At 46.7% G+C, this 15,449-nt stretch overlaps 1 protein-coding gene across 1 annotated transcript in view; it reads left to right on the forward strand.

Annotated features, from left to right (window-relative positions):
• Positions 1-13,346, forward strand: part of diaph2 (diaphanous-related formin 2) — a 482,385-nt gene extending 469,039 nt beyond the window's left edge. The window contains 1 exon segment of the mRNA XM_061234698.1: positions 8,984-13,346. Within this exon segment, the coding sequence (XP_061090682.1) occupies positions 8,984-9,048 (65 nt within the window). The 3' untranslated portion in view covers positions 9,049-13,346.
• Positions 13,347-15,449: the final 2,103 nt, after the last annotated feature.

Consider the following 15,449-nt stretch of genomic DNA (forward strand, 5'->3'; position numbering starts at 1 on the left):
TAATGGTTGCGCTGGCTCTATTTAACTGGCTATGAGTTGATTGCTGTTTTCAGTTTTTCACGCAGGGTCATTAGTTGCCCATAGTTTTATTGTTATTAATCCTTTGTGTATAAAGACGTTTGGCACAAACACGAGTTTGAACATTGAGTAAATATTAAATGTACACCAAGGACTGTTCGCAAGACAGAGAAGGCTCCCAGCCAGTGGCAGTTGAGATTTTGCGCTTCTGCAAACTGTCAACAGTCAGACGCACTGGCAGGACTTGTTCGTTTGTGGTAAATACACCTACCTTTTCGCATGTAGCATATAGCTGGGTTGCTTTCAGTTGGCTTACACTGCTCTTCCTGAGATTTAAACTTTCACATTTCAGAAACCTGCTGATGTGTCATCGCCTCCCTCTCTCATTTCTGGAGTGATACCGCAGGTGGCTGTTAGCCGGGGGACTTTCCGCAGGTCTTTGTGGTGGCGTGGAGCTCGGGGAGTTTTGGAGGTGTGCAGAGCGGTGGCATTTCGCCGGAAGGCCCTGCTTCCTGTCAGAGTGTAAAGGATGTGGGCAGAAGCGGAGTTAGCTGCTATACCGCGCCCGTATGAGCAACCCTCCCCAAGTGATATAAATAATAATGTGTTATTTAGCTGACACTTTTATCCAAAGCAACCGACAGGTGATTAGACTAGGGTACAATTCTCCCTGGAGCAATGCTGGGCAACAGGCCTTGCTCAAGAGCCCACCTTGGCTACACTGGGGCTTGAACTACCAACCCAATCATGTACCTTAGCTGCTAGGCTACAGGCCGCAACTGAGTACCCAAACATAGACACTAACTTCGGCCTAATTCAGGAAAAACATTCGATGAATGTTGGCAAAGTTACATTGTGTATCATTTGTGTTGATACAAAAATATATTTCAAAATCAGTTGATGTTAAAATGTATGGACACCCCTTTGCGTTCTACACGTGATGCTCACCCATATGTCAGACATATGCCCCTGGGTGTGGGGTCTGTGGTGGAGCGGGTTACCGGGACCCTGTATGGACACTAAAGAGTATCCGTCCCGCCTGACAAAAAGGATTTAAACACTCCTGTCACCGTGTTTTATGACAACGTCGCCAAACAGAAAAAAATAGAGAAAAAATCCAGCCCTAATGAGAGTGTTCCAGGGGCTCCCGTGTTCAGCCCAGGCCTCCCGAAGCGGTTTCACCTGGCCTGACCCCGCACATGCATCACGGAGCGCCCCACTTCTGTCACGCGACACGCCAAGCGCACGCGACACGCCAAGCGCACGCACGCCGCGGTCTCCTCGCGGACGGGTCCCCCGGCCTCTCCACAGGATGCGATTTCTAGGGCTGCTTCCTCCGCACCCTCGGCGCACCCACAAACACACCCACCCGCTGCTTTCCTTCCGGAACCTTCCGCCGCAATCAGACGGGTCTTCCTCGGAAATCATTTGTAAGGGAGAGGAAAAAAAAAAAAGAAGAAGGAAATTAGATCTCAATCTCCCAAAAAAAAAAAAGAAAAAAAAGAATGAATGAAATAAAAGAAGGTGTTGTCTGTTCTATCGATCTCACTCTATCGCCCGCGATCCGTTTATATTTATCTTCTGCATCTGCCATCCTACCGTTCTGGGGGTTTTGTGTCCGCACCAGGCGTTTTCTTCCACTATTTGTTTGGTGATCCATCAGTCTATTTACCTTATCACGCTGCCAAACCATCCATTTACACGCCCATCTGTCTGTCAATCTATATCTTAGCATCCATTTGTCTAACCATCTCGCCGCCCGCTTATTCCACCGTCAATCAAGGTCCCGCGGCCCGCCAGGTTTTCCTTTGGCTGCCGGGGCGATTCGGGCCTGATCAGCCCCACTCAGGCAGGTGAGCGCAGAGCGGAGTGTCTGCAGTAATTACGGCGGGGAAGGCTCACGCATCCCCCCGTCATGCGTGTAATTAGAGCCACTTTGCCGTTAGCGATTCTCCTAGCGCGTGCTAACGGCTGTGGGTAAACGAGGCCGAGCTGGTTAGCCTCGGTGTCGGGCTGCTAGCGCTCCTCCGTTAGCCGGGTGAAAGCACTGCGCTTCGCAGGGATAGTTCCACCCGCCGTTTTGGAACGTGACCCATATTTTCTAGCCTATCATGTTTTGGTATTGAAGGTGGAAATTCAAACGTACAGTAAGCAGAATGGAGCTTTTACCTTGTGCTTTGTTTAAAAAAAAATGTGCGTCAGTCTTCTGAGCTGAAATGAAAAATAAAAGGCTCAGGGAGGTCCACCCTTAATCCAGCAACTATCTTTTTTTTTTTTTTTTCTGTCTTGAAGACGTACAGTAAATGGGTTTGAAGACTGGATGTGACTAAACATTTCCTTCTTGAAAATAATAATAATATAATACTTATACTTATACAATAATAATACGTTGTGATGTCGAACTTGATTAATCATTGGAGTGAGGAAATTAAAACCTAAGCCGTGAGACACAAGGAAGTGGTTTAGTAAACAGAGGCAGCGGTCAGATATGTCTCACTGCTATCACCTGTCCATTGAGAATCTGAGCAGAAAAAAGGGTTCTGAAAGGGTTCTTTGACTTCATTCCATTTGGAAACCCATTTCAGTTCTTTATGGAACCCCCTGTCATCGGTGTGGACTGTGAAAACTCCCACACAAAGAACCATTTTGCTTGACAAGCCACTCTTTAACTCGATGTGGGTCTGGAGTGCAGTAGGTCCCCAGCCTGCCTTTCCCTGTGTTCTAGAGACCTCTCAGGAGGGCTGAGGCCACTCTGAGGGCTTTTAGACGAGTCCGAGGTGGGTGTGGTGTTTGAAGGCCGTGTCTGTCCGTGTCCAGATACCTCCAGGTGTCTCCCGGCGCTCCTCCATGTTGAGGCCCTGCGAGGGGGAGCTACAGTCATCCTCGGGGGATCGGAGGGGAGCTCCCGGGGGCTTCCTCCGCTGCCGGCTCCCAGTCCCGTCCGCTCCGCGGAGTCACTGTCTTCAGCGCTCCCCTCCTCCACGGGGTCAGGCAGTAATGAGCCTCCATCTCGCCCCGGCCCAACGGCGCTGCACAAACACTGCAGCTCGCCCACCGGACTCAGAGGCCCAGAGCCGGCGTTGCATCTGCTTTCAGACGAGAAGAGGCGCCTCTTTCAGTTCCTTCTTTCTTGGAATTTTTTTGCTTTTTTAAAGGGAGATATAAAGTATTTATTTGTGCTCTGGGTTCTCTGTTGAAGTGCACTCCCATTACATGGCCCACTGCTCAGCTCTGAGAAGGTGATCATGTCTTTGAGAGATCTGTAGCGTTGCCCTTGGCTACGATCGATCACAAAATCTTCCCTTTTTTTGTGTGCCACTGCTCAGTATGTATCCCCGCGCTTTTCCCAAGCTTTGTTGTTGCCTCCCCTCCATCGGTTATGGCAGAAAACGCCGGAATGCGTATTTAAGTCTGCCATTCTCTTCCTAAAAATGTAATCCCCGACTCGAAGGCGGTTTGAGAGACGGCGGGACGGTCCAGCGCCCCGGCACGCTCGTTATTTATAATTAAACTCGCGTCGCGGCGGGGCGAGGCGCCACCCCGGCGCCCGGGGAAGATTGTTCCGGAAGGCCCGGACGGGGGACTCGCCGCGGTAACGGAACGCAGGCGCGCCTGCCAAGACGAGGCGGTGCTTTTCTCCCCTCTAAAAATAAGCATTTGTTTATGGACGTGGAGAGAGTCGGGGCTGTGTCGGGGAGGTGCCAGGGGACGTCGCTCTCCGCCCCGGCCCTTTCAGACGGACGGAGGCGCGGCGGGGCTCCTCCGCAGGACCGCGGAGGTGGAGGGGGCTCGCCCGGCCGCGGCTAAATCTGCTAAAATGGCGGCTTTTAAAGGCGCGCTCTTAAATACGGGCTCTGAAACTTTAATGCCGTCCCCTAGGTAGGGCCAGGAGAGAGCGGTAGCGTCGGCTAACTGGGTCAGCGCGCGGCCGGGCGGCACGCAGTGACCTGCTTCGACGGAAACGGCGCGGCGCGGATGTCAGGAGAACAGAGACGCGCGTTAGATAACCCGCGCTCCGTTGCCGTCAGCCGCGCGGTGATTTGCGGCCGTTTGCGTCGTCCGTGATTGTTTCGCCTGGCCGGCTGTCGGGAGAACGCGCTGGCTAGCACAGGGCTGGTTGGGGTTCTCCGAGCCTGTCGGCGCTGGGTTGAAACGGGCTTTAATGGAGGAGGTTTTACGTGGCCTTTCCTTCGTCCCTTCCTTCCTGATTTTTTTTCCCCACAAATTTTGGAACCAAATATTTGTGCCTTGTGTTTACCCAGGCCTGTTTCCTTTGCTTCTGCGGTCATCACACATCTCTCTCTCTTAAAAGACCCTTAAATCTTACTCACTTTTTACCTCCTTCTACCTCACAGTTTACTCTATCCATTTTAATCCTAAGTCTTTTGTGTGTGCTGCGATCAGTATACCTGCTACGCAACATACTTTATATACTCTTTACCCTGTGTCGAATAGGGACATATTCACGGGAAGAATACGATACATACAAATAAAATTTATTTAATTACTAGCATGTATGTAATTAGTAATTATTACTATTCAGAAATGTTTTATGTACATTATAAATGTAGTAATTGGTAGTTTAGGAAACCTTTTTCAGTTTAGTCTGCAGATGTTAGTATTGCCGAATAGAATAAGCAGTGCCACACACAATTTCTATATCTTTCACTTTATTGTGTACCTTTTACCCAGGTGTGAAAGAACACATTACTCAGGGTGAATAACAGGTGTTTTATTTATTTCCCACAATCCACTTCTGCCATTGAGGCACACATTTCACCCAGCGGTTATAAATCCCAGCTGTCCATGTGTAACGGTCCTGGAGCTTACACTTTCCGACCGTTATGACTACCTCTCTCTCTCTCTCTCTCTCTCTCTCTCTCTCTCTCTCTCTCTCCCTCTCTCCCTCCCTCCCTCCCTCCCTCTCCGTCTCTGCCCCACACGGGGCTGAAGTTACCTTCCACTTCGATAACCCCACCCCCTCCCCAAAAGGCTATTGCTCTCACCTTTGCAAGAAGGCCCTGTTTTGTGTAACTGTAGTTTTTGCTCTCCCGGTGCCATAACTTAGAGGCAGAGAAATGGCCTTTCTCCTCTCCCCGCCCCATTTATATATGTTGTTTCTGACTCCGGCTCTCCATTACTGTGCTGCCGTGTGGCTGGCAGGCCGGGGCTGGAGATGGGGCCGGAGATATCGGCCGCTGCAGTGCTCTCGGAGTCCGGGGTAAACACAATGTGTTGACATGCCGTGCAGCAAGATTTAATCACTTTTATTGCATTTTGTCTCCGGGGGAGTGAGGGCGGGGGGATCTTTTTAAGAGTGAGCGAGCGTGCGCGTGTTTGTGCCTGTACGTGTGTGTGTGTGTGTGTGTGTGTGTGTGTGTTTACATATGTGTTTGTGTGTGTTTGTGTGTCTACCCATTTTTGTGTGCCTGTACGTGTGTGTGTGTGTTTATGTATGTGTATGTGTATGTGTTTGTATGTTTGTGTTTGTGTATGTGTGTGTGTTCGTGTGTCTACCCATTTTTGTGTGCCTGTTCGTGTGTGTGTGTGTGTTTATGTATGTGTGTGTGTTTGTATGTTTGTGTTTATGTGTGTGTGTGTGTTTGTGTGTGTATCCATTTCCGTGTTTCTGTGTGTGCCTGTGTGGGCAGCTTGTTTCTGCAGTCTTGTGATGGCATTTTAAGTGTTCTGTGATTTGCTGATGGATCATACCAAGGTTGCATTGCTAGGAGGCGACATTCTCAATTCCATTTAGATCTCGGTCCCAATAAAACAGAAAGAATTGCAAGCATTTATTTCCATCTGAAATGGAGAGGGAGAAACTCAAATGGAAACTACTCCACTTGCTCCTGCTCTTGAGTGGTGGCACACACTGTGACGATTCACATGATGAAAGTGTCAGGAAAGCTCTGAGTTAACAGACGGATATTAGACATATTTAATCACTTTACCACCACTTATTCTCTTTGTGAGATAATGGCACGACGTTGCTTTCTTTGATCCTTAAAAGAAGCGAAACAGTCTGTTGGATTCATGTCTGCCATTCATATTGTAAACCAAGCTCTATGGGGGGGCTGTTAGCAACTGATGATGTAATTCCTAGCAATTACAAAACTATGAGAGTAGTATGAAACTTATTACAGCTTTTAATCTCAAACAGAGAACACACAAGGGACATCCAGTCTTTTCTCTCAAACGCAGCATGAAGCTGAATTTGACTGGAACGCTTCCATCTTGTAGCTCAAGTTCTGGAACAGGCCGCACAATAATGTATCTGTTTAATACACCGAGCCTCAAGGCATCTCGGCATTGACAGTGAGGAGCTGAACCCCCAACTTCCCCCCCAAAACAGTGTGACTCATTACAAGAGACCTTTGGAATAAACCTGATGTCACTTTGACTTGGTCCCCCTTGACAGCTGAAGAGTTGAAAAAACAATGGCAGTCGTTAGCGTTTAATTAAGTTTCGGAGTGCCGACATCTCCCTACAGTTAGCGGGAATGTTTTCCTCTTGTTCTTCCCTCTCTCCTGCGTTTCCGTGTTTCTGACATCCTTAAAGATGCAGCCTCAGGGAGAAGCAGGTAAAATAAAAAAAAGCCATCAAACCCATGACAGCAGACATATCTGTGATCAGTGCCCAGACTTTTTTGTTGTTGTCTTATTCTTTGTTGTCTCTTTTTATTCCTGAATAGAAGAACTGTGATATTTCTCCTACAATAGAAATAGCTGCCATTTGGCTCAATTATTCTGATAGACTGACTTCAGGAAAAATCTTCATGTCAACTTAGCAAGAGGATCAGAGGCCATTTCCTCCCATCTGTCTCTCCAGAGATATTATATGAGACATTACCGTTTAACCCACATTGGACTTTGCGGGGGTCATATGAGGTCTGTTGAGCTGATATAGCTATTTATAATTTTACTGTCTATTGACGATTACCCCATACAGTAAAACTCTCAACAAATGTCTCACCATTGCCACTGCAACGATTGAAGGCCCTACCTGTATCAATACAAAGTTTAAGAATGACATATGGTAGTTACCTGACAATGAGATTCAAGGACTTAATTCAGCCTCTTCGATACCTTTTCAACAGAGAAAGTGTAATCCTTCGAGATAAAAACAACTGTTGTTGAGAAAGAAATGTGAAAAGGCCCCAGATTTGTCCCTGTACTTCTCTTAACCTCCCCCACAGCACCATTCTTCATTCCAGTCCCTCTTCCCTGTTAAATCTTCCGTCTTCTGTCTCCATCGCCCACGCGTTTTAATAGAAACAGCGCTTCTGACCTTACAGTATCTTAAACGCTGCACGGCTGCATTGTCCAAGAGGTTCTTTGAATGTTTATCGGTCTCGCGGATGTAAGGGTGAGGGGAATATGCAAGCTGAAGAAATGAGGTCATCTTTTTGGGAATTTGCAAATGGATGCCAGAAAAATACGGCTGCTGAATTTTGGAGGCTGTTCTTTTGTTATGGTTCTGGCTAGTTTGTATTCGACGTTTCATTAGTGTGGAGAGCGTGGCCCCTCAGGCGGCTAAGGGAGGCCTCGGATTGCTGTGAAATGGGTGCAGATGAAAGCCCTGCACTCACTGAAAGTCACTCCACCACTTTCCTCCAGATCCTGTGAAGGGAAGCCCAACGCACGCGGTTCAAAGGTCATGCTGGAAGACTGAACCTTCGCCATCACGGCGGGAGATCACTGCAGTGTGCTATCCTCCTTCTCTCCCTCTCTCTCTCTTTCCCTCCCCTCTCTGTCTCTCCCTCTCTCTCTTCCCCTCTCTCTTTACCTCTCTGTCTCTCTCTGTCTCTCCCTCTCTTTTCCCCTCTCTCTCCTTCTCTCTCTTTACCTCTCTCTCTCCCTTTCTCTTTCTATCTCCCTCCTCTCTCTCTGTGTCTCTCCCTCTCTCTTTTCCCCTCTCTCCTTCTCTCTCTTCACCTCTCTGTCTTTCTCCCTCCCCCTCTCTCTGCATCTATCCCTCTCTCTCTTCCCCCCCCTCTGTCTCTCTCTGTCTCTCCTTCTCTTCCCCTCCCTCTGTCTCTCTCTGTCTATCCCTCTCTCTCTCCCTCACTCTCTGTCTCTCTCTCTTTCCCTCGCTCTCTCTCCATCCGTCTCTCCCTCAGAAAGTTCTGTTTGTTGATTGTTGAATTCTTCCAGCAAACGGCTAGTCAATCCCAACCCATTACCTTGTCATGAATGCAGACTGAAGTGTGGTAGACTGCAGCACACCCTGAAATGGCTCCAGTCCCTGGCTGCTAATGAGCCCATTACCAGTGTAGCTGTGGGTGTACCTGTGCAGTTTGCAGGACTTCTGCAGCGGTGGGCATGCAGTTGTGAGCAGCTGTGTAGTAGAACGGTCTGCCCCTGGTTCCTGGTTCTCATTACCGCTTGCTGTAGACGTGGGGACTGCCAGTGGGAGTCCGGGCCCGTGTTTTGCGGCTAGGTTGAGTCGGAGCGAAGACGCGGTCAGGCGGACCGCAGCGGACATGAAGCCCGTCCGTTACCTCTGTCCCGCACTGCGAGAATGGCAGACGTTGTCGCTGGTCTGAGGTGTTGGACCTCTGACCTCCAGTCCGGTGCCCCGTGAGCAGTCACGCCCCCCGCTCCCCGTCCCGCGTCTCCTGGTCTCTGGGAGCCCGGTCGGTTAGCGCCGCGCTGCCAGGCTCCGGGCTGCCCTGTGCACACGCCGATAAACAGCGTCGACGGAGGAGACCTCCATCTCTAGCGCTGCCCAGGAGAGCCAGTCTTGAGGCGTTGCCATGACACCGAGGCCTCCCACCCAAACTCCAGGATTCATTCCACTTCCTCCTCCCTCCCCTGGTGCACTTTTAAAAATGATTTTCAAAGGTTTTTTCTGTTTTTTGTTTTGCTGTGTGCTTGCATTGTGTTAAGGCATGCCCAGTTGAAGTGCGTATCCTTTTTTTGTCCTGCAGTGATGATGTTCTGATCTGTTTTTTGTGCTCCCCCAGATAACCGGCGTGCAGGTCTGGAGAGGTCCCGCTCACGTCACACTGCCGCCCCCATGGCCCGGTGATCTGAGACCCCCACAACCCCCCCCGCCAGCCCCCTGCCAGCCCCCCGCGCCTCACGGGTTACGGAAAGTGCCAAAGACGTGCTGGACAGGAAGTGGAGAGAGTCACATGACAGGAAGGGCCCGCCCGTGGGCGCACTCTGGGAGGGACTGCCAAAAAAGCCAAGACCTGCATACCTGCACAGAGCTTTCCTCTGGGGGAGAGGAAGAACACACACACACACACACACACACACATACACGCACACATACACACACACACATACACATATATATACACACACGCACATACACTCACATACACACACCCACAAGTATACATACACACATACATGTAAACACTCATATACGCACACATGCACAAACCCACACACACACGCCCATACAAACACGCTTACATACACACACATACACACATATATACACACATGCACACGCATACACACACATATATGATAAAGAGACACACATACACATACACACACGTCTACACACACTCAATGTGTGTGTACACACTCGGTCCACACAAATATACACACCTGCCATACACACAGATACAGTATACACACTCACATGCCCACACTAAATCAGAGCATCAAATGGCATCCATGATAAGCCTTACATATTTATTCCTCTTCTCTGTGGTTTTATTAAGGACATATTTAATTAGCTAGCATTTTTTTAGTCTGGTTTGTTTTTTTCCCTCCAGTTTCTGCTTTTATATGTATTTTTTAATCCAGAGCTTTCCTGTTATGGCTTGTCTGGTAAAAACCAGAGTGGCATTGATTCTGAATGAGCCAACCCAACCCAACCCAACGCTGACTGACTGACGAGTGAAATCTTCACACAAAAAAACGAATCAAAGGAAAATCACACGGTCTACGTTAGTTCTGGCCAGTTTTCTTTGAAGGCATCTGGCAGAGGAGACGGAGCTGGGTTCCGCGCCCGTCTGCAACACCGTTCTGCCATCCACGCTGGTTAAGCAGGGCCCTTTCCACGCGTAGGCCTTCTCTGAATACCGTGTGATGAATCCAACATCTCAGAATCCTCAGGCTTACGTTTCCACCAAGTCTGAGAGCTTGCCCACGGCGGTGATTTTATTTCCCGAACTGCGTGGAGTGAAATATAAGCCCCAGTACATATCTTACGTATGTATTAACATTTAAAATGCAACTTGTAAATTACCTCTGTAAATTAACTCTGTATATAAGCACTGTGTGCCTCAGAAGAGACCCGCTCTCTCACGCAGTCTTTCGGTACCTACAGTAGAGTGATTGACAGGGCTTATGTGAGCAGCACGCGCACATACATGAATAATTAAACACGGTATGTATGTGCGGGTTTGTGTATGTATATGTACCTATATACGTATATAGGTACGCGTGTGAAATGACTCGCATGAAATCACACCCGGACCGACACGCCGTTGTTTTTTTTTTTACACAGGGTGTGTGGAATAATGAGCCGATTCAGACCGCGGAAAATGGGTTAAGCTTCAACAACGGCTTCTGCATTGCACGACGTCCGTTAATACAGAGGCTGATTTAGAGAAGTTCACAGGTTTTTATTTTATTGACTGGTGACATTTTGAGATCCACTGGCTTTTTGGATTGCTTGGATGCGGAGCAGAGGCAGGTTTTTCCGGAGCTAGCGCAGAGCTTTTTTCCTCCACGCGTTGGGGTGGCTTTTTCCTTTTTTTTCCCCTCTGTTGTCGGTTGGAGCCGCTTCCTGGCTCTGTTACAGGGATATGAGGATAGCTTTACTAAACACCGCATAACCTCCCAGACTCTCTGCTTTCTCTGAGATAAGGTGTCCCGTTTCACTTAAAATAAATCTCTGGATATTTAAAATAGGAAATGAACGCGCGCGAACACGGTGCGGGAGCGATCGCCCTCTCGCTCTCTCTCTCGTTCCGCAGGGAGGAGAGGAGGAGTGCGGCCACGGGGCACACACTGCAGTCAGGGACCTCTCGAAACGCTGCGTCCGTGGGTGTTTCTGAGTGTGCATCCTCTGTCCCGTGGGTGTATTTGAGAGCGGATCCTCTGTCCCGTGGGTGTATTTGAGAGCGTATCCTCTGTCCCGTGGGTGTATTTGAGAGCGGATCCTCTGTTTCGCTCTCCCCGCCCGGGGCGTCCGTGTGCTGTCCGTGTCAGAGCAGTGTGCGGAGCTGAGCACGCAGGGTGAGGGAGAACGCTGGTGGACAGAGACAGCATGCAGGCTGTCTGTGTGAGAAACCTCACCCCGAGTAAACACTCCCCCACCGCACCACCCCACCCCACCCCACCCCGCTCCGCTCCTTCCTCTGGGTGCCAGCAATCAGCTCCCATCACATGACCGTTTTCAGAATTACCATAACGCCACAGGCAACTACTTATAAATCAAGTCCTCGCAGTAATCAAAGCGGAGGCTTCGCAAATAGGAACAACTGTTGTTCCTGAAGGGGGAGAACACTAACGGGGCAGTTTAGAGAGGTGCCAGCGTTGTGGTGCTGTACCAGGTTCCCCCATTTTGCCCCACAGACAGGACGAGCGTCTTTAGCCTGATTTCATCTAAAGTTTATTCAGTCGTCTCCGAAATGCCCGTTTCAGCTCTGCAAAGCTTCGCCGTGTGGGAATCAGATAAATGAATTCCGTTTATACGTGAGGGCACCACTGGGTTCAACAGCCCTCAGCAGAATACAGTAAAGAATACGTTTTAAAAGTTAGAACGTATGTTTTCAACTCTGCTATAAATGAGACAACTTGTTCTATGGTGAGGACATGTCATATCACAGTATTCAATGCCTCCTTCTATTGTGCAACCACCTGCTGGTCTCTAGTCTGGCAGTTTCTTCTCCACAACACTGTTTTTAGAAGTTCTGTTTGTAGAATCTCTCCGAAAAGCCGATCCATGAAGGTCTTCTAGTCTCTTTCTAGTATGGTAGACAGTAGATGCAAGTGCTACTTGTTATTCCGAGAGTGGGGAATGTGCCCTTTCAATTTAAGATGCAGTTTTTTTCCCCCCCTTCATATCAGTTTAGTTCAATGTGCCAACTTATATATTTATAATATCACAAACCTGAAATAATGAAACTAATGAAACTTATATATTTATTATTTTACTGAAAAGGATGATGAAATACTAATTGCCCCTCAGAGACAAATGAAATTAGTAACACATGAAAAGTTCACGTCTCACTAATCTCGACCAGACTAATTCCTGTAATTATGTCATATATTTTTTACAAATAATCACTTGCTTTTTAAGTCTGATTTGACATTAATTAGATAAAACAATTGGGAACTGTACTGTAATTCATATGTGATTGTTTTCCTTATCATGAATCACTGCTTATAATACAAGGCAAGTATATAGAAATTATCCAATTGAATAAATATACCACCTTTCTATTCAGTTTCACGGTATTATAAATAAAGTAATACTCTACGCTTTCTTTTTCCGGATCACACTGCCTTGTGTGATAAGTAAAGCAACCACTACCTACACACATTGGATTTGTGTATTTTATATTGTAATATATACAGTAATATATGTATGACATGTATTTGAGGTGGGACTGCCTCTGTGGATTGATTCATGCCTTTGTCTTTAGAGCCTCTCATGTTTCACTCATGGCTAAAGCAAAGCTTGTCTCTCCCTGGCTAATGCTAATGTGTTTTTTGTCATGTACGTAGCTGGGTGTTTCCTTCTAATGAAAATAAAATCACGCCAACCACCACGATGGTGAATACGTATGTAAAAGAAGAGAACGATCATCTTTTTTCAGGAGGCAGGGGTAGGTGAAGTGGTAATGTGCCATGTATAGATCGATCCGGTTCAGTTCTGAAGTGCCGTGGTAATTTGAACCTGATGTAGATGTTTAAACAGTGCACTTTAACTTGACATACATGGATTTCGAGCAATCATTCATGTTTTTTCAGTTGCAGCATCACCATGACAACCAATTTACCAAACTGCTTTTTTTTATTCTCACAAACAGTTCATACTTTGTGTACCGCCAAAATATCTGGTCTCTGTAATAGCTTCGGATTTGTATGTGCAAGGGAATAGATGAATCGATCTATTTGTGTGAAAGAAAGTGATTTTCATGATCTATAGTTTCAATAGCCATAGCCCTGCCTACCTGTTTAATTACAATTAATTACATTATGTGGTCTTAAAAACAATTTATATTTGTAACATCTTTTAGTTTATTTTTATCCATGACTTAAAAAATAAATAAAGGTTATGCACACTGTTCCTTGGTAGCGTATGTAATAGAATATCAAACAAAATAATAACCACTTTGTTATATAAACGAATATGTTGTGTGGCGTGTTTTTATTGCCAGTAAACAGCTTTCACATCACACATTCCCAATCCCACACCCGGCAGCTGTACAGGAAGGAGGTGCCTTGCATTTCCTGTGAACAGAAGAGCGTTTCCTGATTCAGTTTTCCTTCCCTCTCTCTGACGGATTAGCAGGAGTGTTGGCAGCGTTCATTAGAGAGCCTACAGAACTGTGCAGAAGTCTTAGGCACCTGTATAACATTCTGTACAGATGGGATTCTTTAGAAAATAATTCAATGAAAGGTCCTAAATAAACTTACTGTGCATTTTAGACTACATTTTGGTAATTTAGTTAAAAGGTGAATCAATATTTTTTGTGACCACCCTTTGGTGTTAATACTGCATCACTTCTTTGAGATAGGCAAGGTTATCCTGCAGTTCTATAAGACAATCAGCAGGGAGGTTGTTCCAAGCAGGTTGGAGAACTTGCAACAGTTCTTCTGCAGACTTTGTTTGGCTCCTTGCTTCTGATCTCAGACAGCCTTGATCAAGTTTTTATGTAAAAAGTCAGCAAGTCAATTCCGTACAGTAAAATGTTACGTTTGTCTGTCTATCTTTCTGTCTGTTTGTCTGTCTGTCTCTCTGGTGAGCATGTGTTGATGTTCTCCTGGATATCTGACCGAAACGTTCAGATTTAGTCATTTAAATTCTGATTGAACGAAGGTGCTGTGGTCAGATGAGACCAGAAAGGAATGTTTTGGTCAGATACAGTTTCAGCATGTTTGGCGTTGAAGCAGAGATGCATAAAAGGAGAGTGTCTCGTCCCCACAGTGAAATGTGGTGGTGGGTCAGTGATGTTTCAGCGATGTTTCAGGGGCCCTGATTAAGATCAATGGTGTAATGGATTCCATCAGGTATCAGGCAGTTTAGCCTGACCATCTGGATGCCTCTACCACAAGACTGAGACTTGAATGTAGGTGGACTTTCCAGCAAGACATTGACCCAAAGCATACCTCAAAATCCACACAGAAATGGTTCTGTGACGACAAAATCTGTGTTCTGTAATGGCCTTCTCAGGCGTCAGACCTCAATCCAATCAAAAATCTGTGGGCTGAACTGAAGAGGGTAGTTAGTGCAAATCCAAGAATGTGAAGGATCTTGCAAGGATCTGGATAGAGGAATGGTCCAAAATACCTCCAAATGTGTTCCTTAATCCTGCCAAGCGTTACAGTAAAAGACTCCATGCTGTTATGCTTGCCAGAGGTAGATGCACCAAGTAATAAAGGAGTGCCTATAATTATGGAACCTTTATTTTGGTGAAATACAATGTTGAAATAAGTGAATGTTTGATATTGGTTGGTTCCATTGAAACATGAATCATGTACAGTTTCACATTTTTCACATTTCACATTGCCATTTTGAGTTCATCTGAATAATGATATTTATATTTTTATTTTTTACGTTTTTTGTGCTTTTCCAGTCAGGGGTGCCAATAATTCTGGAGCCCACTGTATATAGTTGTGGAGTGAATTAAGTTAAGGGGGATGAGGCAGCAATAACGGCCAACACTGCTCTGATGTCACTTACAATATTGTTTGTCTCATAAGTACACACTGTACTTTTCCCTGTCTTTGTGACTCTAATTTGACAGTAATTACACTTATGCTGTTTTGTGCCATATGTGGGTTGGAACTGCAGAAATCTGGCTGTCAGGTTATCATTTAGAAGCGTTAAAATATGGGCCGCGCACTTGCTATTTTGCTAATTTGACAATAGACCTGCAAACGCTTTGAACGTGCGATGCAGGGCTGACATGAAACCCAATCACATTCATTACTCCATTTAATACATGCAAACAGCGGGGAATGTCATTGCAGCCCCCTTTTAACTCTTTGAAGAGCAGAGATGGTGGAAGCATACACACACACACACACACACAGAAGGGCTAGAGCCGATCCCTCTGTTAAGCGGGATCCTGGATCCTCTTCGGAATGACAAATTCCTGTGAATGAAATGACCAAGGCCCTCTTTCACAAAGCAGGGTTACTGCATTAGCTGGGTAACTGCACTGAGTAAAATGAGAACCCTCCCAAATGCGAAACATGAACAAGAACTGTTCTGGGTTTTTGAGGCCT

The sequence above is a fragment of the Conger conger genome, chromosome 3 (genome assembly GCF_963514075.1).
Source record: "Conger conger chromosome 3, fConCon1.1, whole genome shotgun sequence".
NCBI classification, from domain to species: domain Eukaryota; kingdom Metazoa; phylum Chordata; class Actinopteri; order Anguilliformes; family Congridae; genus Conger; species Conger conger.